At 47.8% G+C, this 26,118-nt stretch overlaps 1 protein-coding gene and 1 non-coding gene across 5 annotated transcripts in view; both read left to right on the top strand.

Moving 5' to 3' along the window:
* DGKI (diacylglycerol kinase iota) overlaps nt 1-26,118 on the top strand; it is a 240,066-nt gene that overhangs the window by 195,187 nt on the left and 18,761 nt on the right. For all 4 annotated transcript variants that reach the window (XM_038752352.1, XM_038752350.1, XM_038752351.1 and 1 more), the window contains 5 exons: nt 3,545-3,614; nt 6,418-6,458; nt 7,800-7,927; nt 8,612-8,734; nt 22,571-22,596. In XM_038752352.1, coding sequence (XP_038608280.1) covers nt 3,545-3,614; nt 6,418-6,458; nt 7,800-7,927; nt 8,612-8,734; nt 22,571-22,596 — 388 coding nt within the window. The remainder of the gene's footprint in view (nt 1-3,544; nt 3,615-6,417; nt 6,459-7,799; nt 7,928-8,611; nt 8,735-22,570; nt 22,597-26,118) is intronic.
* On the top strand, nt 6,673-6,734 carry LOC119933883. Its single transcript, XR_005452751.1, has one exon. It is a non-coding gene; the product is annotated as a U7 small nuclear RNA (small nuclear RNA).

Genomic DNA, 26,118 nt, shown 5'->3' with positions numbered 1-26,118 from the left:
GTTTTGTTAGTCATTGTTCAATTATCTGAATAGTTTTTCATACCATCTCTTAGATCACACCCCAATAAAAGGAGAAGGGATTGGCAAAAAAAAAAAATTACAGATTACATTGAACCACTGTGGAGGACAATAGAGTATTCGTGAGTTTGGTAACGTTTTCAGTTTTATAGCCTTTGTGAAAACATTCATTAAATAGTTCCTAATGACCATATTCTACAGTATGATTATTGAGTTACTATAATGTAGTAGTGATGGAATTATAGGGTGGGTGGGATGGAGTGGAGGTACTCAGAGCCTTCTAATCAAATTTTAAATACCCAAGGGCAGCCTTATAATTATGTAATAAAACTGTGTAGAAAGCCAAACCAATATTAATTGGTGGGGGAAGGGGGAAAGGAATTTTTCTTGATTTTCTTGCCGCCTGCCTCATCTCTTCTATAAACGTGAAGAAAGAATCATGTTTAGTCACAATAAATATGCAATCCACCCTAAGTACTTGTAATTATATCATACCTTGAAGTGGCCTGGGGCATTTATTTTGGCCATGTGCTTTCACATCCAATGATCCCATTTAATCTTCAAAACATCCCTGGGAAGATGCAATTAATTGTATTTATTCAGCACTTACTATATGCAGAGAACTGTACTAAGCAGTTGGGAGAGTACAAGCCCTTAGTACAGTGCTCTGCAAACAGTAAGTGCTCAATAAATACGATTGAATTTGAATGAATGAAATACAACAGAATTAGCAGACACATTCCCTTTACAGTCTAAAGGGGGAGGCAGATATGAATATGAATGAGTAATAATTTTTAATATATATTTTAAAGATGTGTACACAAGTGATGGTGGGCTGAGGATGGGGTGAATGTCAAATGCCACTAAGGAAACTGAGGTCCAGAGAGGTTAAGTAACTTGCCTGATGTCACACAGTGGTCCAGCAGCAGGACTGGGACTAGAACCCAGGTTTCTTCACTCTCAGACCTGTGCTGTTTCTACTAGGCTCTCCCCCATTGCTGAAATGCGTAATGATGCTGTATTGCCCTTGTAAAAATTATGTGCATATCTGCTGCAGCTAATTGACTATGGATTAAATGTATAATTTTTTCTGTTTGCAGGCCAAATCGAGGTAGAGTCTTCCCTGATTGATGAAGTAATAGCTTTAGCTAGTTGACTTGTAGGAGTGAGTACCTGGAGAGAAACTGGAGTCCAATAACCATTAGTTTTTAAGTATCATGAAGGTCCTTGGGATTTCCATTGATTAATGGCTGAACCGAAGAAGGCAGGGATTTCTGGATGGGAAATCCATGAAGGGAAACTCCTCTGGGCCCATTTTGGGTTGTTAGCCATTGATCGAAAACATACTTTGTAAAAGAAAGGTGCATTTGAGAACCCACCTGGTTGCCTGCTTTCAGGAGCACTAACGGGGATATTATTGAAGGCGCTCTGAAATGGAATTGGGGTACTTGTACAATCCCACTCTTTGAGGGAGTTTGGTCAAAATGTTGTCATATGGACCAGAATGGGATGGGCCCTTGGGGTTGAGAAGGCTGTCCTGAGCTTGCCATCCTCTTGCCAGATGTTTGCTTGAGAACAGAACCAATCTTAGAAACTCAACTGCTGGGAAAGAGAGAGAGAGAGAGAGAGAGAGAGAGAGAGAGTAAGAACACACCCGTATGCCTCGTGTGAGGGTTCAAGTGTATAGGGTACCTCAGTTCAGCTCCACCACAGTGTTGTAGTGGACCCTGAGAAAGATGACCATCAGTAATAATGATGATATTTGTCGTACGCTTACAGTATGCCAATCAGTGGGGCAGAAACCGTACAATCACAATCAATCAATCAATCAATCAATCGTATTTATTGAGCGCTTACTATGTGCAGAGCACTGTACTAAGCGCTTGGGAAGTACAAATTGGCATCACATAGAGACAGTCCCTACCCAACAGTGGGCTCACAGTCTGAAAGGGGGAGACAGAGAATAAAACCAAACATACTAACAAAATAAAATAAATAGAATAGATATGTGCTCTTCCCACGAGGCCACGCTGTACGTGGTAGACACACAAGACATAGTCCCTGCCCCACAGACTAAGGGGGATGGGGAACAGGTATTTACAACCCCATTTTACAGAGGTGGAAACTGCAGCACAGAGAAGCTAACTGACTTACCCAAGGTCATGCAACAGACGAGTGACAGAACTGGGCTTAAAATCCAGGTCTCCTGGCTCCCGTCCTGTGCTCTTTCCATTAGGTCTTGCTGCTTCACAGTAGCACAGGAAAAGTTCAAAACTGGAAATATGGAGCATTCTGAAAAAGTTCAGATACTGACTTGTCTGAAGGAAAGAGTCCATTCCGATTCTGGCCTGACTCCAAATAGGGTATGGGGGAGGCGGTTCCCGATTGGACCTCTTATCCAGAACAAGAATTCCCTTCAGGGCTGTGATAGGGATTTAAGATTGCCTATTCTTCCCCTTCCCAGAGGGAAGAATAGACTCATCCTCAACAGCAACTTCTCCCCTCCCTGGCACAACTGGAAATTTACGCCCTGGACATTGTGGTCACTGGTGGCCTAGCTGCAGGCTGTGCTGTTGGAAGCTGAAGAAATGTAGAATTCCTTCCTTTGCCTGTGGATGCACTGTTCTAGGGCTCTGTGGGAGGAGGGGCACAAAATGGAAAATGGTAAGAGTTGGAGAAGTAATAGTAATATCAGTGATAGCAGCAGTAGTACTTATAGTAGTATTAGTATTAGTGATAGTAGTAGTAGTAATAATAACAAGAATAATTGTAACCGCACGACATGCCGACTCTGGGCCATAGGCCGACGAGTAGCTGCTGCACTCTTTGCCGCCTCTGTGAGCCAACTAATTTCAGGATTAGAGAAGCGGCGTGGCCTAGTGAAAAGATCGTGGGCCTGGGAGTACGAAAGACCTGGGTTCTAATACCGGCTCTGCCATGAGTTTGCTGTGTGACCTGGGGCAAATCATGTCACTTTTCTGTGCCTCAGTTACCTCATCTGTAAAATGGGGATTAAGACTGTGAGCCCCATGTGGGACAGGGACTATGTCCAACCTGATTAGCTTGTATCTCCTCCAGTCCTTAGTACAGTGCCTAGCACATAGTAAGCACTTAACAAATACCATTAAAAAAAAAAGATTCCTGCCAGGCCTGAACCCCTTGTGAGACACTCTGTGTGGTTCTGCTGTCAGAACCCTTTGCCAAGATTGCAAACTGCTTGAGGACAGGGTTCGTGTCTGCCAATATCATTGTATTGTCTTCTCCCAAGTACTCAGTACAGTGCTGAGAGAGTACTGAGTGTCTGAGGGAGGTAGGGGGACCTGATTGTCAGGGGTTGGGGATTGGGGTGTCCTTTGGGCTCAAGCAGTCAAGAGAAAGAATCTCAGCCAGCTCGTTGAGGGAGTTTATTTGGGATGCTTCCAGCCTGTTTGGTTCCCAAACCTCCTGTGCTTTTCTCTCTCTCTCCTCCTCATCCTCTCTCTCATCCCTGCTCTCTCATCCTCCCCCCTCTCCTGTCTCTTTCCAGGACCAGGAAACCTTGTTCCCAAGGGCGCTGTCAGCTCAGAAGCTTTCCCCACGCTGGTGCTTCCTGGATGGTGAGTGACTGCGTCCCGTGACTGTGTTGGGAGCTGGCCCGGCAGCAGCATCCCCGGGCTTGCTGGTAGGGAGCCGTCAAGCCAGAGGGAGAGGTAGACAGGGGATGAGACCAGGGGGTGGGGTGATTGGGGCCGAGGATGAGGAACCCACTTGTCAATCCCGGGGGTGGGGAACTCCCAGCCCGGTCCAAACCTCGTCTCATTCATTCATTCAGTCATATTTATTGAGCACTTACTGTGTGCAGAGCACCGTACTAAGTGCTTAGAAAGTACAATACAGCAATAGAGATGATCCCTGCTCACAACAGGCTTACACTCTAGAGGGGAGGAGACAGACTTCAAAACAAGTAAACGGGCATCAATATAAATAAATAGAATTATAGATATATACATATATACATTAGTGTTGTGGGGCAGGGGGGAAAGCAATGGGAGTGAGTTGAGGTGATGCAGAGGGAGAGGAAGCTGAGGAAAAGGGGGCTTAGTAATAATAATAATAATAATGATGATGGCATTTGTTAAGCGCTTACCATGTGCAAAGCACTGTTCTAACCACTGGGAAGGTTACAGGGTGATCAGGTTGTCCCACATGGGGCTTACAGTCTTAATCCCCATTTTACAGATGAGGTAACTGAGGCCCAGAGAAGTTAAGTGACTTGCCCAAAGTCACACAGCTGACAATTGGCGGAGCCGAGATTTGAACCCATGACCTCTGACTCCAAAGCCCAGGCTCTTTCCACTGAGCCATGCTGCTCCTCTTAGTCTGGGAAGGTCTCTTAGAGGAGGTGTGCCTTCAGTAAGGAAGTCTCCTCCTTCAGTCTCCTCCCCCCAGCCTTCCCTAAACCTGCTGCCACAGGGGATCCAGCTTCTGGGCCCATCACACTGGGGAGGGATGTTTCCAGAGGCCTGATGCTGCAGAGATCCATCCCGCTGGAACGGTGAGGACCTGGGCTGCCCTGAGCCTTCCAGACTGGAGCCTCAGTGCCCAGGTGCCGAGGCTGATTGCCCCCTAAGTGGACCAACCCCAGGGAGGGATGGGGCCAGGAGGGCCTCAGGGAAGCCCACTATGCCCATTTCAGCAAACCCAGGGCCACTGCAGTGTGCGGAAACAGCTGTCGGCTGGCCAGAGTGAAAGGCCTCTTGGTCAGCTGGTATCCTCCCCTGCCCCAGCATTGGTCAAACTCAGGGCTCTGAGCCCGACACGCAAAATGGATGGCCAGTCTTCAATCCCAAATGAGATTAAGAAAGGGGGTGGGTGTCCTGGCACAGGCCAGGAAATTTTGGAGAGGAATTTTCAGGCGGAAAACTCCATTTGCCTGCCCCTTGCCCGGGGCCAGTCTCGCATTAGCGAGCAATGGAAGGGAGGGAGCTTCGTGCCAAGCTAATTCGTGGTTTGGAGCCATTGATCAGACCACCAGGCCTGGCCAGGGAAATCCAAGTCAGCCCCCAGCCCACCCCTGCTGATGGCCTGGATTTCAGGTTCTTCCATCTTCCTCTGCTGAGTCCTTGTCCCTTTGTCCCGTTGCCACGGCAAGGCCTTGGGAGTCCAGGTGGGCTAGTAGAGGGTGGGAAGAGGAGTTGGGCTCCAGGCTACACAGAGAAGGAGGCTGAGGGAGAGGGAGGGAAGGAGCGTGGAGGACAGGAATGGCTGCTGTAGCTGCCACTGCAGCCGTTGGTTTCCCCCAGGCAGCCTTACCCTTGACACGCAGACGAAGAGGTTAGGTGGCCCGCGGGAGGGACATGCCAGTCCCCTGGGCCGGCCGGAGACATCCAAGGGAGCAGTCTAACCAGAGAGGCAGCATAGCATTCTGGAAAGAACACAGGCCTGAGAGTCAGAGGACCTGGGTTCTAATCTTGACTCTGCCAATGGCTTGCTGTGTGACCTTGGTTAAGTCACTTCAATCAATCAATTGTATTTATTGAGCGCTTACTGTGTGCAGAACACTTCAGTTCTCTGAGCCCCAGTAAAATGGGGATTAAATCCAACTACCTCCTACTTACACTGCGAGCCCCATGTGGGACATGGACTTTGTCCAACCTGATAAAATTGCATCTACCCCATTACTCAGAGCAGTGCTTGATACATAGTAAACGTTTAACAAATACCACTACCGAAAAAACCCAACAAAAACAAATGCCAGCCTGACCCACACAACCTCTGCCTGAGGCCTTTTTGAATTGCGGCTAGTTTGTTGGTGAAAGTGCCCCTAGCAAATCCCCTGAACCTTAGTGGACTAACTCATGGGGGGATGTCAGAGCTCTAAAGAAATATGCATCCTAGATCATTTTTTTGTTTTTAGAAGTATTTGTTAATCACTTATACTGTGTGCCAAGCGCCTTACTAAGCACTGAGGTAGATATAAGATAATCAAGTTGGACACAGTCCCTGGCCCACATGTGGCTCACAGTATTAATCCCCATTTTACAAATGAGGGAACTGGGGCACAGATGAATTAAGTGACTTGCCCAAGGTCAAACAGCAAACAAATGGCGGAGCTGAGATTAGAACCCAGGTCCTCTGACAAACGTTTAACACGCCTCCATCCATTCCCTGCCAGAAACGCAAAGGGCCCTAAGAGACTTTCCCTTCTTTCTCCCTCCTTCCCTCTGCTCCAACTCCAATCCTAACTTGTCAGAAAATGAGTTTCAGCTTTGGTGTGTTATTGATGAAGTGGACTTTTCTGCGTTTGATCTTTGGTTAGACACTCAGTCTAGCTGAATTAGGCTGAGATTGCCTTTTGTGTACGCTGCTTCTTGAAGCCTCCCTCCGAGATGACTTCTCCATTCTCTTCCCTCTTCACAGCCACTTCTGCCGATCGCTTTTATCGAATTGACAGATCTCAGGTGAGTGGCCAGCAGCAGTGGCAGCTCATGTATCCTTGAGCCTCAGCATAAGTGATCGCTGCTGCTTCTGGTTCTTGGGAGCTCTTCTGACACCTGTGAGAACCGACAGGAATTTTGATTCAGTGAATAACGGGACAAGGGGAACAGCCTTGAAGACATGTTCTAAGCGAGTCTAGCATGCTAAAATGCTCTCAATAGCCTACAGTGTTTGAATTAGTGTTACAGCTCTTCCAAAATTTATCTAACAGTCTTTCCGGCACTAGCTGGGAAGCCCACTTTTTCGAGAAGGAGCATGTCCTAGTGGATAGAGCTTGGGCCTGAGAGTTGAAGGACCTGAGTTCTAATCCCAGCTCCGCCAGTTGTCTGTTGTTTGACCTTGTCCAAGTCACTTTACTTCTCTGTGCCTCATTTACCTCATCTGTAAAATGGGGATGAGAACTGGGAGCCCCAAGTGGGACAGGGACTGTGTCCAACCTGATTAGCTTATATCTACCCGAGTGCTTAGTAGTGCATGGCACATAGTAAGCACTTAGCAAATACCATAAAAATTCAGTCCTGCCTTTATTCACAAGCGCTCCTCCCTTCCTTTCTTGCAGATCTAACTCCTTTAGCCTCCTCCCAAAATAATGTGCTCAGAGATTGTGCATGGGACTCGACCAAATTTTTTTTTTATTATTCTTGGTATTTACTAAGCACTTGCTCTCTTCTAAACCCTGGAGTAAATACAAGGTAATCATATTAGACACAGTCCCAGACTCACACAGGGCTCATGATAAGAGGAAGAGCAAGTATCCCCCATTTTACAGAAGAAATGGAGGCACAGAGGAGTTAAACGATTTGCCCAAGGTCCCACGGCAGGCCAGTGGAAGGGCTGGGATTAGAACCTGTGTCTTCCTACATATACAGGCCCAGGCTCTTTCCATAAAAGCCGAACACCCTCTTGAACGTCCGGCTCAAAGACAGTGCTACCGATAGCAAAGTCCACAGTCTCTGTCCCAATCCTTACCTCCGTTTCCCTTCCTGACTTTCCAAACCCTTCACCCAGGAAGAGCCACTCCAGGATTTCTGGTCACAGCCCAACATTCCCAGTTCTCTAGGAGAGTCCCTTAAAAGACCAGGGAAGAAAAGATTCAGTGGACCGGATGGAGAGAGCATGTCAATGGTCAGCCATTGCCCAACTCCCTCCAGGCCGGACATCCCTCTGGGCAGATTAATTCCCAATTCCTAATTGGTTTGGTCTTTGGAGCATCCAGGGATCCCCAGGTGGGTCATTGGCACACCCAGTAATCCCTGCTAGACTCGGGTCTCTCTCCCTCATCCCCTTCCCGCTCTTCTTCACAGGAACATTTGCACTTTGTGATGGAGATTTCACAGGATGAGATTTTTATCCTGGATCCAGATATGGTGGTGGCACAGCAGGGGGGCACGTCGCCGGGGATGCCCGATCTGGTGGTGGAGCAGGCTTCTGGGTAAGCACTTCCTCTCCCCGTGGCCAGGGCTGGGTCAGTTGCCCAGACTGACTGGCCTCACTTCCAGCTCTCCTTCCTCCCGACCCCCACCCACCCTGAACAAGATAGGTGGGAACGGGGGTGGGTAGAAGCTGGGGTGCCCCCTGGGCCCAGGACAAGTCAGGACCAGATCCACTGTGAGGGTGGGCTGGTTTGAGCAGAGAACCTCTTGCTCCTTTTCAGCTTCAGATGTGGGCCAGGAACAGATGCCCTGGGCAGGCTGTGAGGGCGAAAGGGAGAGGCCTGGGGATCCAGAGAGATGAGGTTTTGCAGGGCGCTGAGGAGTAGATCAGGTGGGGGAGGGAGACTCGGCTTCCTCTCCCCTTCTGACAGTCCCTCCAATCCTCAGGACACAGCCCTCTGACCAGGCATTTGTTGCCCGTCTGGGAATATCCTGGAAATTCCCCTGGGTGAGACACTACAGGGCAGGCCACTAAGGGGCAGGCCCTAGGTGCTGCCCCTCTACCCTCTATCCCAGTCCTTCACTCTCCTCCCCAGTGTCTGGACTCTCCATATCCCCTTCTCCCCTTTCCTTCTGGGATAGACCCCCTCCCCTCCCCAGACCCAGAGATGGCAGGGATCGGTGAGGTAAAAGTAGGGAGGTGTGGTCCTGGAAAGGAATCCCATTCCCTTTGCTCTTCCCAGAATGTCGGACTGGTGGAATCCCGCTGTGCGGAAGCGCGTGCTGAGTGACAGTGGGTTGGGGAAGATGATCCCACACTGTGAGGTGGCGGAGAAGAAGGAAGCCACCCATGCCCTCACGCTGCAGTAAGTCCCTGGCATGGTCATATTGCCCAGGATGCCCAGATGCCGGCCACAAGGCACTTAAGAGGTTGTTACTCTAACCACCTGGGGCAAGTCTCCTCCCCCAGGCAGTTTTCTTTCCCTCACTTCCCATCTCCTTCCTCCCTTTTCCTCCCTTGCCTCTACTCCAACCCCTCTTGAAAGGGGCTCCCAGGATCAAGCACAACATATAGACCAGAATCAATCAAACAACGGTATTTATTGAGCACTTACTCTGTAGAGCACTGTGCTAGTCTAGTTCCTCAACTGTAAGCTCCTTTTAGGCAGGGATTCCTTTTACCTACCCTTATTGTACTCTGTTGTAGCTAGCACTATGCTAGCCTAGTCCCTCTAGACTGAAAGCTCTTTGTGGGCGGAGATTCTTTCTAACTATTCTATTGTATTGTACTCTTCCAAGCATTTAGCACAACACTCTGTACACAGTTTACGCTCAGTAAATACGACTGGCTGATTCCAAAGCGCTTGGGAGAGTACAATTCAGTAGAATTTGTAGGCATGATTCCTAATGAGAAGTAACGTGGCTCAGTGGAAAGAGCACGGGCTTTGGAGTCAGGGATCATGGGTTCGAATCCCGCTCTGCCAATTGTCAGCTGTGTGACTTTGGGCAAGTCACTTAACTTCTCTGGGCCTCAGTTCCCTCATCTGCAAAATGGGGATTAAGACTGTGAGCCCCCGTGGGACAACCTGATCTCCTTGTAACCTCCCCAGTGCTTAGAAGAGTCCTTTGCACATAGTAAACACTTAATAAATGCCATCATTATTATTACCCTCAAGGAGTTTATGATCCAGTGGAGTAGTTTACAGTGTAGCCAGTCTGCCACTAGCCAGTCTTACTTCAGAGCCTCGGGTAATTTTTATCAGACTTTCTTAATCAGTCTTTGGAATTCATTGAGCACTTACTGTTTGCAGTAAGTGCTTGGGAGGGTATAACACAATAGAGTTAGTGGACATCATCACTGCCCACAGGAGCCTACAACCTATGGTGTACTTAACTTTACATAATAGGAACCTTAACCCTAAAACTGGCCCCAGATCATAGGCAGCTGGACTGCCATCAGATAGCAGGGACACTCCCTCTTCAAAGCTTTGCTATTTCAACACTCGGTTTGTCTGCCTCTTCCCTGCCCACTTCTCTTTACCCACACCTTAGATGCAGCTTGGGACACTGTGGTAATGTAGAAACAGGCCTGTGTTTTTTATGCCCGAACACCAGATGGCTTGCCCGCACACGTCACTCCTCTAATGCTAATCTTCTCGTCATACCTGCATCTTGCCTATTTTGTTGCTGATCTCTTGCCCACGTCCTACCTCTGGCCTGCCATGCCCTCCCTCCTCATATCTGACAGACAATAACTCTCCCCCACCTTCAAAGCCTTACTGAAGGCCCGTCTCCTCCAAGAGGCCTTCCCTGACTAAGCCCTCCTTTCCTCTCCTCACACTCCCTTCTGTGTTGGCCTGACTTGCTCCCTTTATTCATCCTCCCTCCCAGTCCCGCAGCACTTATGTTCACACCTGAAATTTATTTATTTATATTAATGTCTGTTTTGCCCTCTAGACTGTAACCTCAATGTGGGGAGGGAATGTATCTGTTTATTGTTCTCTTGTACTCTCCCAAGTGCTTAGTATAGTAATAATAATAATAATAATAATGGCATTTATTAAGCACTTACTATGTGCTTAGTTATTATTATTAATTATTATTATTAATAATAATAATTACTGCTGTACTCTCCCAAGTGCTTAGTACAGTAATAATAATAATAATAATGGCATTTATTAAGCACTTACTATGTGCAAAGCACTGTTCTAAGCGCTGGGGAGGTTACAAGGTGATCAGGTTGTCCCACTGGGGGCTCGCAGTCTTCATCCCCATTTTACAGATAAGGTAACTGAGGCACAGAGAAGTGAAGTGACTTGCCCAAAGTCACACAGCTGACAATTGGCAAAGCCAGGTTTTGAACCCCTGACCTCTGACTCCAAAGCCCGTGCTCTTTCCACTGAGCCACGCTGCTTCTCAGTACTCTGTACACAGTAAGTGCTCAGTAAATACGATTAACTGACACACTGATTGACCTCTGCCCGGTTGACCCCTTCCGAGCTTGGGCAGAGGGGCATCGTGATTCACTGAAATCAGCCCCGATTCAAGCCAGCCCTCCCGAAACGGATCAGGAGCGAGGTGAGACCCCTGCATCTGGACTGCAGGAGAGCTTCGGGGGGCAAGGGAGTGGTCCCTTAAGGCTCCAGACAATCACTGACACCCACCGGGTGAGCCTTGGCTGGGCATCCCATGCCAGAATGTTCCTGAACCCCTGGGAAAGCCGTGAGGCCTAGGGTTAGCTGACATGGCAAGAGACTATGGAAAATAAACAAAGTCCAGAAGCAGACCTGACACCTGTCCACATGTTTTGTTTGGTTGTCCGTCTCCCCCTTCTAGACTGTGAGCCCGTTGTTGAGTAGGGACCATCTCTATATGTTGCCGACTTGTACTTCCCAAGCACTTAGTACAGTGCTCTGCACACAGTAAGCACTCAATAAATATGAATGAATGAATGAATGAGAGGAGAGTGAGGAGAAGGAAAATCTGAAAATAATTATGACGTTGGCACAGATCCTGCTCCTTCACCCCTGGAGCAGAGAGAAATGACATTTTAATTGTCCCTTTGTACGGAGTATTCGGGGAAGAAAATGAATTACCCTTCTGCTTTCAATTAAGCCAACTCGTTAGTCATTTTCAGGTGGCATTTTGGTGACTTGAATGGGACCTGAGCCTTGGGCCTGCCAGTGAAGGGGGATCTGATGGTTTCAAGATAAATTCTGCAGTTAATTGTTGTCATCAGTCACCCATTCCCTCTCTCCCACCTCTCCCTTCCCCAAGTCTTACAAATAAGCAACACGCTGATAATAATTCTGATTTATATTAGTGAAAGGCCTAGCAGAGATAGCCCCCAAATTATAGCGTTTCCTTTGAAATCTGTCAGGCCCCTGATTCCAACCATGCAGGAAGGGACCGTCTAGGACGATAATAAAGATAAAATTGATGATGATGATGATGATAATAATAATAGAGAAGCAGCGTGGCTCAGTGGAAAGAGCCCAGGCTTTAGAGTCAGAGGTCATGGGTTCGAATCCTGGCTCTGCCACTTGTCAGCTGTGTGACTTTGGGCAAGTCACTTCACTTCTCTGGGCCCCAGTTCCCTCATCTGTAAAATGGGGATTAAAACTGTGAGCCCCCCGTGAGATAACCTGATCACCTTGTAACCTCCCCAGCGCTTAGAACAGTGCTTTGCACATAGTAAGCACTTAATAAATGCTCTTATTATTATTATTATTATTATTATTATTATTATTAGCATCATCAGCACCATGGTACTTAAGTGCTTGCTTTGTGCTACATACTGTAGAAACACTGAAGTAGATACAGGATAATCAGGTTGGACCCAGTTTCAGTCCCACATGGGGTTCACAGTATAAGGGTGAAAGAGAACATATATTGAATTCTCATTTAAATTGAGGAAAATGAAGCATGGAGAATTGAAGTGACATTTTCAAAGTCACACAGAAGATGAGCAGCAGAGCTAGGATTAGAACCCAGGTCCTCCATCTCTGTGCTGTTGGCAGATGTCCTCTGAGGACAGGGCATCTAAGAAAAGAAATGGTCTACCGGAAAGAGCACAGGCCTGGGGGTCAGAGGACCTGAGTTCTAATACCAACTCCACCACTTGTTTGCTATGTGACCTTGGGAAAACCACTTCACCTCTCTGTGCCTCAGTTACCTTAGCTGTAAAATGGGGTTTATGACTGTGAGCCCTATGTGGGACAGGGAATGTGTTCAACCCAATGATCTTGTAGCTACCTCAGTGCTTAATATAGTGCCTGACACATAGTAAGTGCTTAACAAAACCACAATTATGATTATCATTATTATTAGTAGTAATAATTATAATACTAAGAGAAGCAGCCTGGCCTAATGGAAAGAGCATGAGCCTAGGAGCCATCCAGGGTTCTAATCCCAATTCTGCCACATGCCGGCGGTGTGACCTTGGGTCAGTCACTTAGCTTCTCTGTGCCTCTGATTCCACATCTATAAAGTGTGAATTCAGTACTTGTTCTCCCTTCCCCTTAGACTGTGAGCCCACATGGGGCACAGCCTAAGTCTAACCTGCTTATCTTATATCTACTCCAGTTGTTGGCACACAATAAGAGCTTAAAAAATGCCACGATTAGTAATTAGTATTATTATTGTTATTACTGCCAGTGGGCCGAAGCACTGACGTTGGAGGAAGCCAAGAGGTTGGCCAATCACAACTGGTGCCTTCGTCCACACTCAGGGCACTTGACCTGCTCATTTTGATCTACCAGGGAAATGATTTTGAGTGAAACCTGAAGGCCTGAAAACCTGTGGGGATGGAAGGATCATCCTTAGCTTTCTTTTCACCCCCCATAAATCTCCCAGGAGAAAATGTCATCAGAAAAGAACGAGGCAGCTTGGATCCCACCCCACGGGCCGCCATTTTACCCAGGGGAGTGTAAGTGTCTGGTGGCTTAGAGGTTGAAGCCCTGGGGCCAAATCTGTCCATCCTTGGAAGCAAGGAGCACTGAAGCCCCGAAGAACATGATTCGTAAATGAGCCAAAGCAGATCCGCACGTCACCTAGAGGGAACAACTATTGCGGCGCAGAATGATATTCATGCAGTCTCACTTTGGGCTCGGGCTACGTTTCTAGCAGTTGAATCGAGCTGTCGGAGACGATGTATTTTGGAGGACAAAAACGGGACAGAGACGCAGTCTCAATTTGCATCTGCAAGATTCTACTTGCATAAGCAAATCAGTGCCCAGGGCTGTTTCCAGAACTAGGTCTCTCACCCAGCCCCTCACTTATAGTGGGGAAGAGTTGCCCCATGACTGAGAGATATGCAGCTAACCCTCCCTTCCCCCCCCCACCCCGACACCTGCCCCCAGAGCAACAAGGAAAATCTGCTCCCTTTTGGAGTGGTCCGGAAAATAGTGGCGTTCTTGCCTTTTAGCACCACTCTCCGTGCCTCCTCCCGGCATCAATTCACCACTATGTTCCTAAGAAAGTGATTTTTTTTTTTTTAGATTCAGACTAAAAGCGATGAGCTTTATGCCACTGGCTCCCCCTTCCCTCCAAGAGTCAGGCTCGGAATCGAAGCCACCTAATGATTTTGCGGCATTCCTCTCCACCCCGAGGAAATATGCCTCCCACCGATGAGCTCTTTGACAGACAGTGAGAGTGGCCTGCAAGCCAGGAGACTGCAAATGACTGCCTCAGAGAGACGTTGCCACAATCCCCGGCCCAAGTGTTCCAGACAGATGTCACTCTTCCCTGTCTCCCCCAAGTCCCAAAGCCCCGACTTAGCCCTTCTGCCCTCCTGGCTCTTCCCACCAAGCTTCTCCTCCTCTCCCTTCCCAGAATACTGTCCCCTCCCCTTCTGGCCTCCTCCTTCTCTCCTCCCGGCCCTCGTCCCCTCCTCTCCCAAACCCCGCCTCCCTCTGGACCCCCTTAATCTTCTGCTCTCAATGCCCTCTTCCTTCCCAGCTCCCTCTCCCTTCCCCTTCTGAGTTCTGTTGGTCAACGAATGATTGACTGGTTCCAGGAGATGATGGAGGAGAGCTAAATGTGCTTCTATCCCAGGCTCCAGGTCCCCTGCCCCCAGGGTGGGCTGATCAGCTTCTGTGGGCTGGTGAAATGCCCTGATAAAGGCGAGAAAATTAGTTTCTTCAGTGGAATATCGGTTTGGGTCCGGGTGTTTCTCTAAGATGGAATCAGCGCGGACAGACGAGAGATAGCACTGCCCGCATCTGTTTCGTGGAGATACTTGCCACCAGAGCTGCTAATCTTCCCATCTCCCCCTGATCACTAAGAGGAGCAGAATTGCAGCTGAGCCTGCCAGAATCCTTTCTCCTCTTTTCTTCTGGCCCGCTCCCAAATGGCAGTCGCTCTCTCAGTTTTGGCCTGGTGCGGGAGAGCTGGTTTATGTTGAAAAGGCCCTTCTTTCCAAGCATCCCCCTGGCCCTTCCTCTCAGCGGGCCCCACCCTGAGAGAAGGGCTGGGAATAGGCTTTCTACACTCTAGGTGTGGGAGCAGGAAGGCAGTTTCCTCAGATCCCAGAGGAAGTTAGATATTTCTTTGGGACATCTCATCACAGGGGCTTAATCCAGTTCTCCCTACCCAGTGAGTGCTTAATAAATATGACTGATTAATTCAGCAACCCCAATGCTCAGGGTCCACTTTAGCCAAACCAAACTTTGCTCTTGGATTGACAAACTTTATTCACCCCTCCTTCAGCCCCACAGGACTTATGTGCATATTTGTAATTTATATATATTAACATCTGTCTCCCCTTCTAGACTGTAAGCTCAATGTAGACAGGGAGCATGTCTACCAACTCTGATAAATTGAATTGCTCCCCTCTCTACCCTTCCTTATTCATTCATTCAATCGTATTTATTGAGTGCTTACTGTGTGCAGAGCACTGTACTAAGCGCTTATGAAGTACAAGTTGGCAACATATAGAGACAGTCCCTACCCAACAGCAGGCTCACTTCCTTATAGCCCCGGGAAGCAGTGCTGACCTAGTGGAAAGATCATAGGAGTTGGAGGACTTGGGTTCTAATCCAGGCTCCACCACTGGTGTGCTGTGTGACCATGGACAATAATAATAATATTAATAATGATGATATTTGTTAAGTGATTACTATGTGCCAAGCATTGTTTTAAGTGCTGGGGCAGATACAAGGTAATCAGCTTGTCCTGCGTGGGGCTCACAGTCTTAATCCCCATTTTACTGATGAGGTAACTGAGACACAGAGAAGTTAAGTGACTTGCCCAAAGTCACACAGCTGATAAGTGGAGAAGCCAGGATTAGAACCCACAACCTCTGACTCCCAAGCCCGTGCTCTCTCCACTAAGCCATGGTTCTTCTCACAAGTCATTAGCTTCTCTGTAACCCATTTTCCTGGGAGTCAGAAGGTCATGGGTTCTAATCCTGCTCTGCCACATAATAATAATAATAATGATGACATTTGTTAAGCACTTACTATGTGCAAAGCACTGTTCTAAGCACTGGATGTCTGCTGTGTGAACTTGGGCAAGTCACTTCACTTCTCTGTGACTCAGTCACCTCATCGGTAAAACGAGGATTAAGACTGTGAGCCCTATGTGGGACAGGGACTGTGTCCAACCTGATTAACATCTATCTACCCCAGTGCTTAGAACAGTGCTTGGCACAGAGTAAGTGCTTAACAACTGCCGTAATTATTATCTGCCTCACCTAAATGGGGATTGCGTATCTGTTCTCCCTCCTACTTAGAATGTAAACACCCCACGTGGGACAGGGACTGTGTTAATAATAATAATAATAGTGATGGTATTTAATAATAATAATAATTTTGGTATTTGTTAAGTGCTTACTATGTGCAAAGCACTGCAAGGTAATCAAGTTGTCCCATGTGGGGCTCACAGTCTTAATCCCCATTTTACAGATGAGGTAACTGAGGCACAGAGAAGTTGAGTGACTTGCCCAAAGCCGGGAGGTGGGATTTGAACTCATGACCTCTGCACTTACTATGTGCAAAGCACTGTTCTAAGTGCTGTTCTAAGTGCAGTGTTCCACTTGATTAACTTGTATCTACCCCAGCACTTAGAACAGTGCTTACCCCATAATAAGGGCTTTTAACACACACCATTAAAAAAAAATATAATCCTTCTGGCCTTTTGACTTTTCTCCTCTCCTTTCCCTTGCCTTTTCTGTTAAAGTTCCAGGGAAAGGCTCTAGGTGGTGGTCACATTTCAAGACCTTCCTCCTCAATGACCCCCCCCACCTCAGCCATCCTACCTCAAACCTCACTGTAATGTGCAGGGGCTTGGGATAAAGGAAATCCAAACAGGGAAGCTTTTCTCTTCACCATTCTGCAGTCCAAAGGGAAATACACCAGGGGGACCGGAATTTCCTTTTTCAAATCGCAAGATGTTTCAGTAGAGCGGGTCCCCATACAGGGCTCTATAAAGTTGAATTGGCATCAAATACTTATAGGTAGGATTGTGCGTTTGTGTGTACGTATACACGTCAGACGTTTCCCGCTCTCCATTTAGTAGCGAGCAAATAAACAGCTCCCGCTGAGAGTTACGGCTTTGCGATTGGTTTCGTTAAAACTATCCCCTCACATCTTTCTCTCCCTCTCCACCCCCTCCTGTCTCTCACATCCATTCCTTTCCCTCCCTGATATTGAATGTTACTTTTGAGGCAGTTTGGCAGGCCCTGAATGGATTTCTGACCATCTGAATGTAGACTACGTTGGCGGTTCTTCTATTTGAATGGGACTCTGTGTGATTGCTGTAACTTTAATCTGTTTTTTTTCCCCCCGCTGTACAGTGTTTTGTTCATTGTCTTTAAAGAAATATTTGGAAGTTAGAAAAGAGCCCGGACAAAGGAAAGACTGTATGGTGGATGAGAACGGTCAGCTCTGAGGGATTTCTCAGCCTCTCCCAGCTGGAGGTGCCCTAGAGAAGAGAAGGGAGCTGGAACAGTAGCCTTGGAGCTCACTTTCTGGCTACTTGGATCCTGAAGTTCTCACCCTGGAATCTCAAAATGGTGCCTGGGATTTCACAGGCGTCCCAGGATCCTGGGTGCAGAGGGTGGGAATGCTGGCTTTGGAAGGGCTACCCCTCAGTAGGAGTTAATTTATAGCCTTGCTCCTGCGCCCTTTAAACCTCCACCACCTTCAAACTGGAATAAAAATTCTTCCCATGTCCCCTGTTTCTGGGTTTAGTGGAGCACTACAATTGTAAAACAACACCACTTAACTTGGCTGTATTATCAGAGTGGGATGTGTTTGGGCCAGGATGCTTATTGGTTTAGGGAAGGGGGGTTAGATATGGTGTGCCCTCCCTGATTCTTCAGAGAAGCAGCCAAGTTCAAAGAGGCATTTGAGAGAAAGAAGTAGAAATGGTATCGTTTGAGCACCTGCCGAGTGCAGTACACTGTACTAAGCGCTTGGGTCTAATCCCTGATTAAGCCCTAATTTCCCCTATCTGAGAGAGTCCAGAGAAGTGAAATGACTGGCCGAAGCTCACACAGCAGGCCAGTGGTGGAGCCTGGTTTAGAAACTGAGTCCCCCGATTTCTACTCCTGTGATCCTTCCACTACATCACGCTGCTTCCCAGGGCTTGAGGGAAGGGGAGGGCTGGAAGCAGAAGGGGCCAGAGAGAGGCAGAGGGAGAGACAAGGGGGAGTGAAACAGATGCCCCCTCCAAGACTAGGAACTTTGTGAAGCGCAGTACACATGCTAGACAATACAAACATCACGTGCTTTCCCAGTGCTTAACATTAATAATAATGAAAATAGTATTTGTTAAAGCAACAGATTTGGGGGATTTTTTATCCTTTCATTGTTTTGCAGAGAACAGTTTAAAACTTGTGTTATCTTAAAAACCAGAGGAGAACCTACTGAGCAGCAGTGTTGCCTAATGGAATGAGCACAGGCCTGCATTTTAATCCTGGTCTCATGACTTGTCTGCTGTGTGACCTTGGGCAAGCCACTTAACTTCCCTGTTCTTCAGTTACCTCACAGGTAAAATGGGGATTAAGACAGGTAGCCCTATTTGGGAAAGGGACTGTGCCCAACCTGATTATTTTGTATCTACCTCAGTGCTTAGAACAGTGCTTGGCACATAGTAGATGCTTAACAAATATCATAAACTAAGAGAACCTTGTCTAATTACATCTCGTCTGAGAGGTCTTCCCTGATTAAGCCCTCACTTCCTCTATCTGCCCTCCCTTCTGCATTATTCACCCTTTCATTCATTCAGTCGTATTTCTTGAGCGCTTACTGTGTGCAGAGCACTGTACTAAGCACTTGGGAAGTACAAGTTGGCAACATATAGAGACCCTACCCAACAACAGTCTCACAGTCTACAAGGGGGAGACAGACAACAAAACAAAACATGTGGACAGGTGTCAAGTCATCCTTCTTACTGTGTCATCTATGCCCTTGAATCTTTAGCTCTTAAGCACTTTTCATTTTCACCCTATCCCCAGTGTACTTGTGTACATAACTACCTGTAATTTAGCATCTGTCTCACCCTCTAGTCTATAAACACCTTTGGCTCAGGGTTCATTTCTACCTACTCTGTTGTACCCTCCCACGCGCTCAATACTGGGTTTTGCCCACAGTATATGCTTAATAAATATCATTGATTGCTTAATTGAGAACCTTAAAACTGGGAGAATAACTCAGATGTTTGAAACACAAAAATACAAATGGAAATCCCTTTCATTCCAGGTACTACAGAGCTGCCAGTGCGTTACAGAGGATTACAGGGCTAACCCTGATTAATGAATAGCCAGGATTTATTGAGCACCTACTGCCAGCAGAGTTCTGCAGAAGAGGCAGTAGGAGAGGCAGTAGAGTTAATAGACATTAAAACAGGTGGGATTATTAGGTGGGTCTTATGTCTCGCAATAAGGGGAGGAAGAGGAACAAAAGAAGAAATCACCTGACAGACCACTACTCTCCCCATCTTCAAAGCTCTATGAAATTGCATCTCCTCTAGAAAGTCTACCCTGATTAATCTCTTATTTCCCCTCCCTATTTCCATCTCTGCTATGGTCACCTATGCATTTTAGTCCTCACCATATAACCACTGAAGTAGTCACCCCACTCCCAAAGTACTTAGGAACATGTGTTTATGCTCTGTTGCTTCTCTTACCTGTAATATATTTTGATGTCTGTCTTGGTCTTTAGATTGTCAGTTCTTTAAGATAAGGGATCTTTGTCTACCTATTCTATTGTACTCTCCCAAGAGCTTAGTATAATGCTCTGCAAACAGTAAGTGTTCAATAAATGCTATTGTTTAATTGATAGATATTGTCCTTGCCCTCAAGGAGCAAATAGTTTAGCAGGAAAGACAGGTGCTAAAATCAATTACGTGTAGGACCTGGTAGAGGGTAAAGACATGTACAAAAGTGTTTTGGTATTAAATTTGAGGATCCCTGAGAACTTAGGAGTGGGAATTAGGGGGGTGGAGGGGAGCAACAGCAAGGGGGGATAGGAGGTGAGGAGTTGAGCGTCTAATCAGGGAAAATATGCTTGTGAACACCAAGGGAAATTAGGCACTAGGAAAAAGTGGCAGAAAACTGTGTCCAGAGGGTAAACTGCTTGCTTTCAATCTTCTCAACATTGACCATTCCGTCCAGCTACAGGTTCATTGGCCAAACTAATCATGTTACACACAAGCACAGTGTTTCTCTCTGGGGGCTTTTGTCTCTGTAAATAATTCACCCTTCCGGCAGGAGCTCTGTGGAATTAGCCTGCAGGAAGCCAGGAGTATTTTTCTGGATTCTCAGGCCCCGTAGATGCACACAGTTACAAATCAGTGAATTGGAGAAGTTGAGAAGGTCTCTAGAGTGGAACAAGGCAAATGCGGAATTGTTCAATCAACCAATCAATCGTATTTATTGAGTGTTTACTGTGTGCAGAGCACTGTACTAAGAGCTTGGGAGAATATGATGCAACACTATAACAGAAAAACTCCCTGCCCCATAGTCCCATCTTCTTGGAGGTGAGAAGCCCCCTCCCACCCTTCCTGAAGTTTGAAGGTGGGAGGCTCAAATCAAACAAAAAGGAAATATTTGAAGGTGTGAGGCTCAAAGCAAACAAAAAGGAAATACTTGTTCCCAAAGCAGTTGTTAAACTGAGGGAATTTGCAACAAACAGCGCTACAAAGAGACAGTGGGTTTGGGATGCGAGGACTGAGTTAACTGTGAGGATCTAATCAAAGAAATAACTCAAAAAGGCACCCTAACCATCCATAGAGGCTGCAGTTACTAATCAGCATCTCCTGAAGGACTGGAAGGGAACTTGAGAGGTCACCTGTCTTCAGGTGAATCCAGACACCAACCACCCCAGAAAGATTCCAGTTACCCTCTCGACCCTATTTAATCTCTCCTTAAACCTTTCCAGACCTAGTACCCGGCTCCCGGAGGAGTCTGTTGGAATGCCTAATGGCTGTTGCCTTTAAAAGTGAAATGTGGGGAGAAAGTGGATAGGTTGCACGTGCTGGATTCCACTGGTCACCGGAGTGTGGGGGGCATTTGACAACCCCATATATTTTCCCTGAAATTCTCTGCAGATGCTCTGAACTCAGAAAGTCCCTCCAAGGTCACAAGGTGCTAAAGGTCCCTTTGGGATTTCAGAGAGACCATCTGGTCTATTTCAGGCTTTAGATTTGGCTTCATTTTTTTTTTGGCCTTTTCAGAGAGGAATTAAGCACCTCCCATCTCCCTGCCTCTCCCGATCCTGTGAGATTGTGGGGGTGACCTTTGGTACTTCCTGCCCTCCCGATCCCAAAGTCCGGGGTAGTTAATCTTCTTCGGTCGGAGTTCTCTGTGAAGTAGATACTCCCCCCGGCGGTGCTTCCCAACTACCGATCGAAGTCATAGAAACCACTTGGCTTCCCGTGACGCATCCCCACTTCCAAGGCAGGAGAGAGGGAAGAGAGCTTTGTGGTGGGTAGCTCATTTGCTGCTCTGACAGGCTAAGGAAAACACTTTCCTCTCACAGGTACATAACAGGGTGCTTTTGATTGGACCACCGGGGTGCCTGGGTGCCCCTGTCTGATCACCCTCCACGCAGTTGAAGGGTTTGATTTATGATCCCCTGACTGGTTCCTGTAGATGGGATCTGCAAATGGGTGTAAGTCAAAATGGCGCCAATCCTTCATGGACCTCCTCTCGCATCAAAACAGCCATGGGGGAGTTGGGTTTGATCCTTGAAAGCTCTGGCTCTGTTCATATTATGGGGGTGACCCGACTTCCACCCCAAGAACTTTAATTCACCTGGGCCCCTACAGGGAGCTGGAGCAGTGAGAGGGCAAGAACTGAGGCATACCTTCCTGCTTCAAGTGCCCAACTCAGCTGACTTGGCCCAACCTCACCCAGCCTGGGTTTTGGGGTTTCTTCCTTGTGTGTTTGGTCTAGCCAGAAGGGCAAAATGGGCTGACTTTGGCTGGGGGTTGCAATCCATTCAGTCATTCCCTCTGAGGGTTCCCTGGGGCCAACGGGAACCAGTTCACTGGGCACTCGCCTGGAAGGGAGCAGCTGCTTCTGTCGCAAGGCACTGTGGGCCCGAACGGGCTCAGTGGGGGTCACGTAAGCCGTGTAGTATCAAGTGATTAAAGAAACTTCTTTTCCTTCTAGGCTGTAGTCTAAGCTTCTAGTCTTCACTTCTCTACCCTAAGCTCGTTGTCAGCAGGGAGCGTGTCTACCAAATCTGTTATGTTGTCCTCAACGCGAGCACTTAGTAAAGCACTCTGCAACCAGTAAATGCTCAATAAATACAAGTGATCGATTGATGAGTTGATTACTTCCTCCATGCAGCCTGTGAGGGCTCCATTCCAAAGAGCAAGGCCGGAGAGGTGTGTGGAAAATGAGAGGAAGCACCCTTTTCCTCAAGTCCCCTATCCTTCCCCTCTCCCCATCTCTCACATCCCTTGCTAGGACTTCAGCCAGGGCTCCCCAACCCAGCCCCACCCTGAGCTGCTGGCACTCAGCCTTGGGGTCCCCAAATGCCCCCAGGACCCTCCTCCTCCTCTTCATTTATTCATTCAATCTTATTTATTAAGCGCTTCCTATGTGCAGAGCACTGTACTAACTGGTTGAGGAAGTACCATACAACTCTTCATTTCCCCTGATGGCTTCCGCTCTGGCAAAATCCCTACCTTGCGTTTTCATCTGTCTTGACTGCATCAAAGATTGATCAAACCTTATTGTCTTGTTTTAGGTCACCTGTCTCTTCGGAAGATCAAGGTAAGCTAGCGTTCTATTGCGGAGGATGGAGGGGCTATCAAACTGAGCTTGGAGCAGGGAGGAGTTTTCGTACTGGGAAAGAGCCTCCATATCCACCCAGCTCTCAGGACGCTGGCCTTTTATTTCTCACTCAGCAACTCCCAGGCGCTTATTTACTCAGTGCAATCTAGCAAGAGTCAGCATTATGTATTGTTATCCCCGACCCTGGAAAATGAATCTCGCTCAGCAAAATTGCCAAGCTAAGTGTTTTCTGCCCGCTCCTTCTCTCCTCATCCCTGGTGCTCAGTCGACAGGAAGGAATTCCCAGACCCGAGGAATTGACCGTGATGGGGTAATAAGCTAAGCAGTTTGGACTGGCTGGAGGCATATTGGGGGGGAGCCAAGGGATGGATTAGTGCGGGAGGCTCAGCTCCGGGGACTCGGACACTGGGGCGGCTTCGGCTCCCGGAGAAGTGAGTCACGGGGCTGACAAACCCTATCTGCCCAGTTGCCAATCTGCTCATGGTTCTGGAATTCTCAGATGACGTGGGCAGAGCCGCCAGGCAACTGAGGGCCATGACCCCAGGGAGCAGGAGGGGTTGAGGACCTGTGATACCTTAGTACATTGGTTTCAGGAAAGTGGGCCTGGGTTGTTGAAGGATGTCGTTTGTGGGAGCTGAAGACTGTCGGTGAGTGGTGTGAGATCCAGATGAAATCCTTTTTGATTGAGAGCGAATCTCAGCAGGAAACTGGATTTTCTGAAATCGGGCTCTCTCGTTGGGCGAAGAACCGGCTGCTGAGTGTTTGCCAGTTAATTCCATGTCAGAACCATGCCAAGCCTTCAGGACTGCCCTAGTGGGCAATTCTCCCGGTTAACTGTGCCCTCCTTAATTAACAAGCCCTGTCTTCTAGACTGCAAGCTTCTTGTGAGCAGGGAACGTGTCTGCCAACTCGGTCATATTGGACTTTTTATGGCATTTGTTAAACACTTACTATTTGCTAAGCACTGTTCTAGGCTCTGGGGTAGATTCAACAGAGTCTAGTGACAAGAGCCTGGGCTTGGGAGTCAGAGGTCATGGGTTCTAATCCTGGCTCTGCCACTTGTCTTCTCTGTGACCATGGGTAAGTCACTTAACTTCTCTGTGCCTCAGTTATCTCATCTGTAAAATGACGATTAAAGCTATGAGCCCCAAGTGAGACAACCTGATTACCTTGTATCTACCCCAGTGCTTAGAACAGTGCCAGTGCTTGGCACATAGTAAGCGTTTAACAAATACCATTATTATTATTATTACAAGGTAATCACATCAGACAAAGTCCCTGTCCCACATAGGTCTCACAGTCTTAATCCCCGTTTTACAGATGAGGTTATTGAAGCACAAGGAAGTGGAATGATTGGCCCAAGGTCACCCAGCAGGCAAGTGGCAGAGTTGGGATTAATAATAATGATGATGATGGCATTTATTAAGCACTTGCTATGTGCAAAGCACTGTTCTAAGCACTGGGGAGGTTACAAGGTGATCAGGTTGTCCCACGGGGGGCTCACAGTCTTATTCCTCATTTTACAGATGAGGGAACTGAGGCCCAGAGAAGTTAAGTGACTGCCCAAAGTCACACAGCTGACAATTGTCGTAGCCGGGATTTGAACCCATGACCACTGACTACCAAGCCCGGGCTCTTTCCACTGAGCCACGCTGCTTCTCTGGTCCTTCCAACTCCCAGGCCAGTGCTCTATACACCAGGCCACACTGCTTCTTTCGAAGATACAGAGTCCCTGGACTCTCTTGGAAGGGGACCCTCAGCCCTGCAAGTAAAATATCCCTTTCTCCTTCCTCGCCTCTCGCTCAATTGCTCCCCAGTATGGAGGCCACGAGGAGAGTAGATAAAAAACCCGGTGGACACAGCTAGGAAGAGGCGGGCCAAGGAAAACAACCAGGGCTGGAACTCGCTGGCAGCCCTGGAGTGAGGCACGGATTCGGGGATGCAGATGGCTCAGATTCTTGGAACTAGAGCGAGGCCCTGGGTTGGGGGAAGGAAAGAGCAGAGGAGAGAGCAGCTCTGGGTCTTGATGAATCATCAGAAGAAACTAAGGGAGCTTTCCTCAGCCCCATTCCTTATGAAGGTTCTGCTCTCGCAGGCAAGCAAATTCCTTTTCCCGTGCCAGTCATTAATCTCCCTCCTCCTTTGCTTTTCCCCAAGGACCGAGCGTATACGTTCCCCACCACCTCCGTCCTCTTCACCACCACCTCCCAGTTGATTGATTGGGTGAAACTGAAGCTTTGGGGAAACCTGACCTGCTTGCCCCCCTCCCCCTCCCCACTTCTTAGTGAACACTTTTACCTTTTAGCGTGACCTACGTTGAACTGGGCTCACATCCCTTGTCCAAAGACCAGCTTGCCCGTGATTGATGGGGTTTGGCTGTGACGTTTGGCTGGCTCATGTTGACCCTCCTCAGGGATCGCCTCCATGAACGGGGCCAGAGCCAACGTTTGGCCCTTCTCTTCTGGGACACGGGGGCCAGAGGAGGCACTTGAAACAGACAGACCTGAATCAGGGGATGTCCCACATGCCGCTATAGGAACCATCTGCCAGCATCCCACGACTCCTATCTTGGCAGAAGTCCATTCGGAATTGGTCTGAAACGTGAGCGTTTCTCCAGACGAACTCCAATGCTTCCATTTGCGTTCCCCTCTCGGGTCCTGGTGGGCCTCAGATGGTGCGTCTGAACAGTGGAATACACTCTGTCTCACCTCCATTTTACAGAGGAAATGGAGAGTTAAGAAATCTGACCAAGATCAAACAGGGCCAGTGGAGGGGCTGGAACCTGATCCCAAATCTCCAAATTCCTGATCTAGTATTCTTTCCATTAGGCCTTGGTGTTGCTATGAGTCTTTGGATAAATCACTTTTCTTCTTGGTGCCTCAGTTTCCTCACCTGTTCTCCTTCCCTCTTGGACTATGAGCCCCATCCAAGGATTGGGTCTGATCTGATGATCTCAAATCTACCTCAGTACTAAGCTTAGTGCTTGCTGCATAGCAAGCTCTTAATAAATACTTAATAATGAAAAGGTCCCCATGTGGAGAAGGAATGGTTGAAACCAGGAAGCAAATATATCCCCCCCACACATTTGGTGGAGGAGGAAAACAATTTAACCCTGAGGGAGAAGTCTGTTGCCCCAGTGATTTCTTATTGGATTTAGGAATTGTACCTAATTCCCAGAGGATTTTCTTTCTGTCCTTTCTGCTTGGCTCTTCCATTTAAGGTTATTCCCAAGCACTCGGAGCTGGCACTTTATGAAAATGGAGAAAAATCCATTTTGCAAATGAGAAAATGCTGCAGGCAACGTCCAGTCATCCAGTTAGCTTTAAAAACTGAATAAGTCCCATCATGGTGTAATTACGTCGTCTGCAGGTCTCCTTGCACCAAAGCAAAGCCAGGCTGATAAAGTACCTGCGGAAGCAGCCTAAACCCCTCCTGTTCCCACTTCTCCTCAGGCCAGTGACATTTCCCCCAGCCCCCAACTTCAGCTCCTTCTAAAGGCCA

This window comes from Tachyglossus aculeatus, chromosome 10 (assembly GCF_015852505.1).
Source record: "Tachyglossus aculeatus isolate mTacAcu1 chromosome 10, mTacAcu1.pri, whole genome shotgun sequence".
NCBI classification, from domain to species: domain Eukaryota; kingdom Metazoa; phylum Chordata; class Mammalia; order Monotremata; family Tachyglossidae; genus Tachyglossus; species Tachyglossus aculeatus.
Note: the sequence above shows the minus strand (reverse complement) of the source record. Positions and strands in the feature narration are given on the sequence as shown.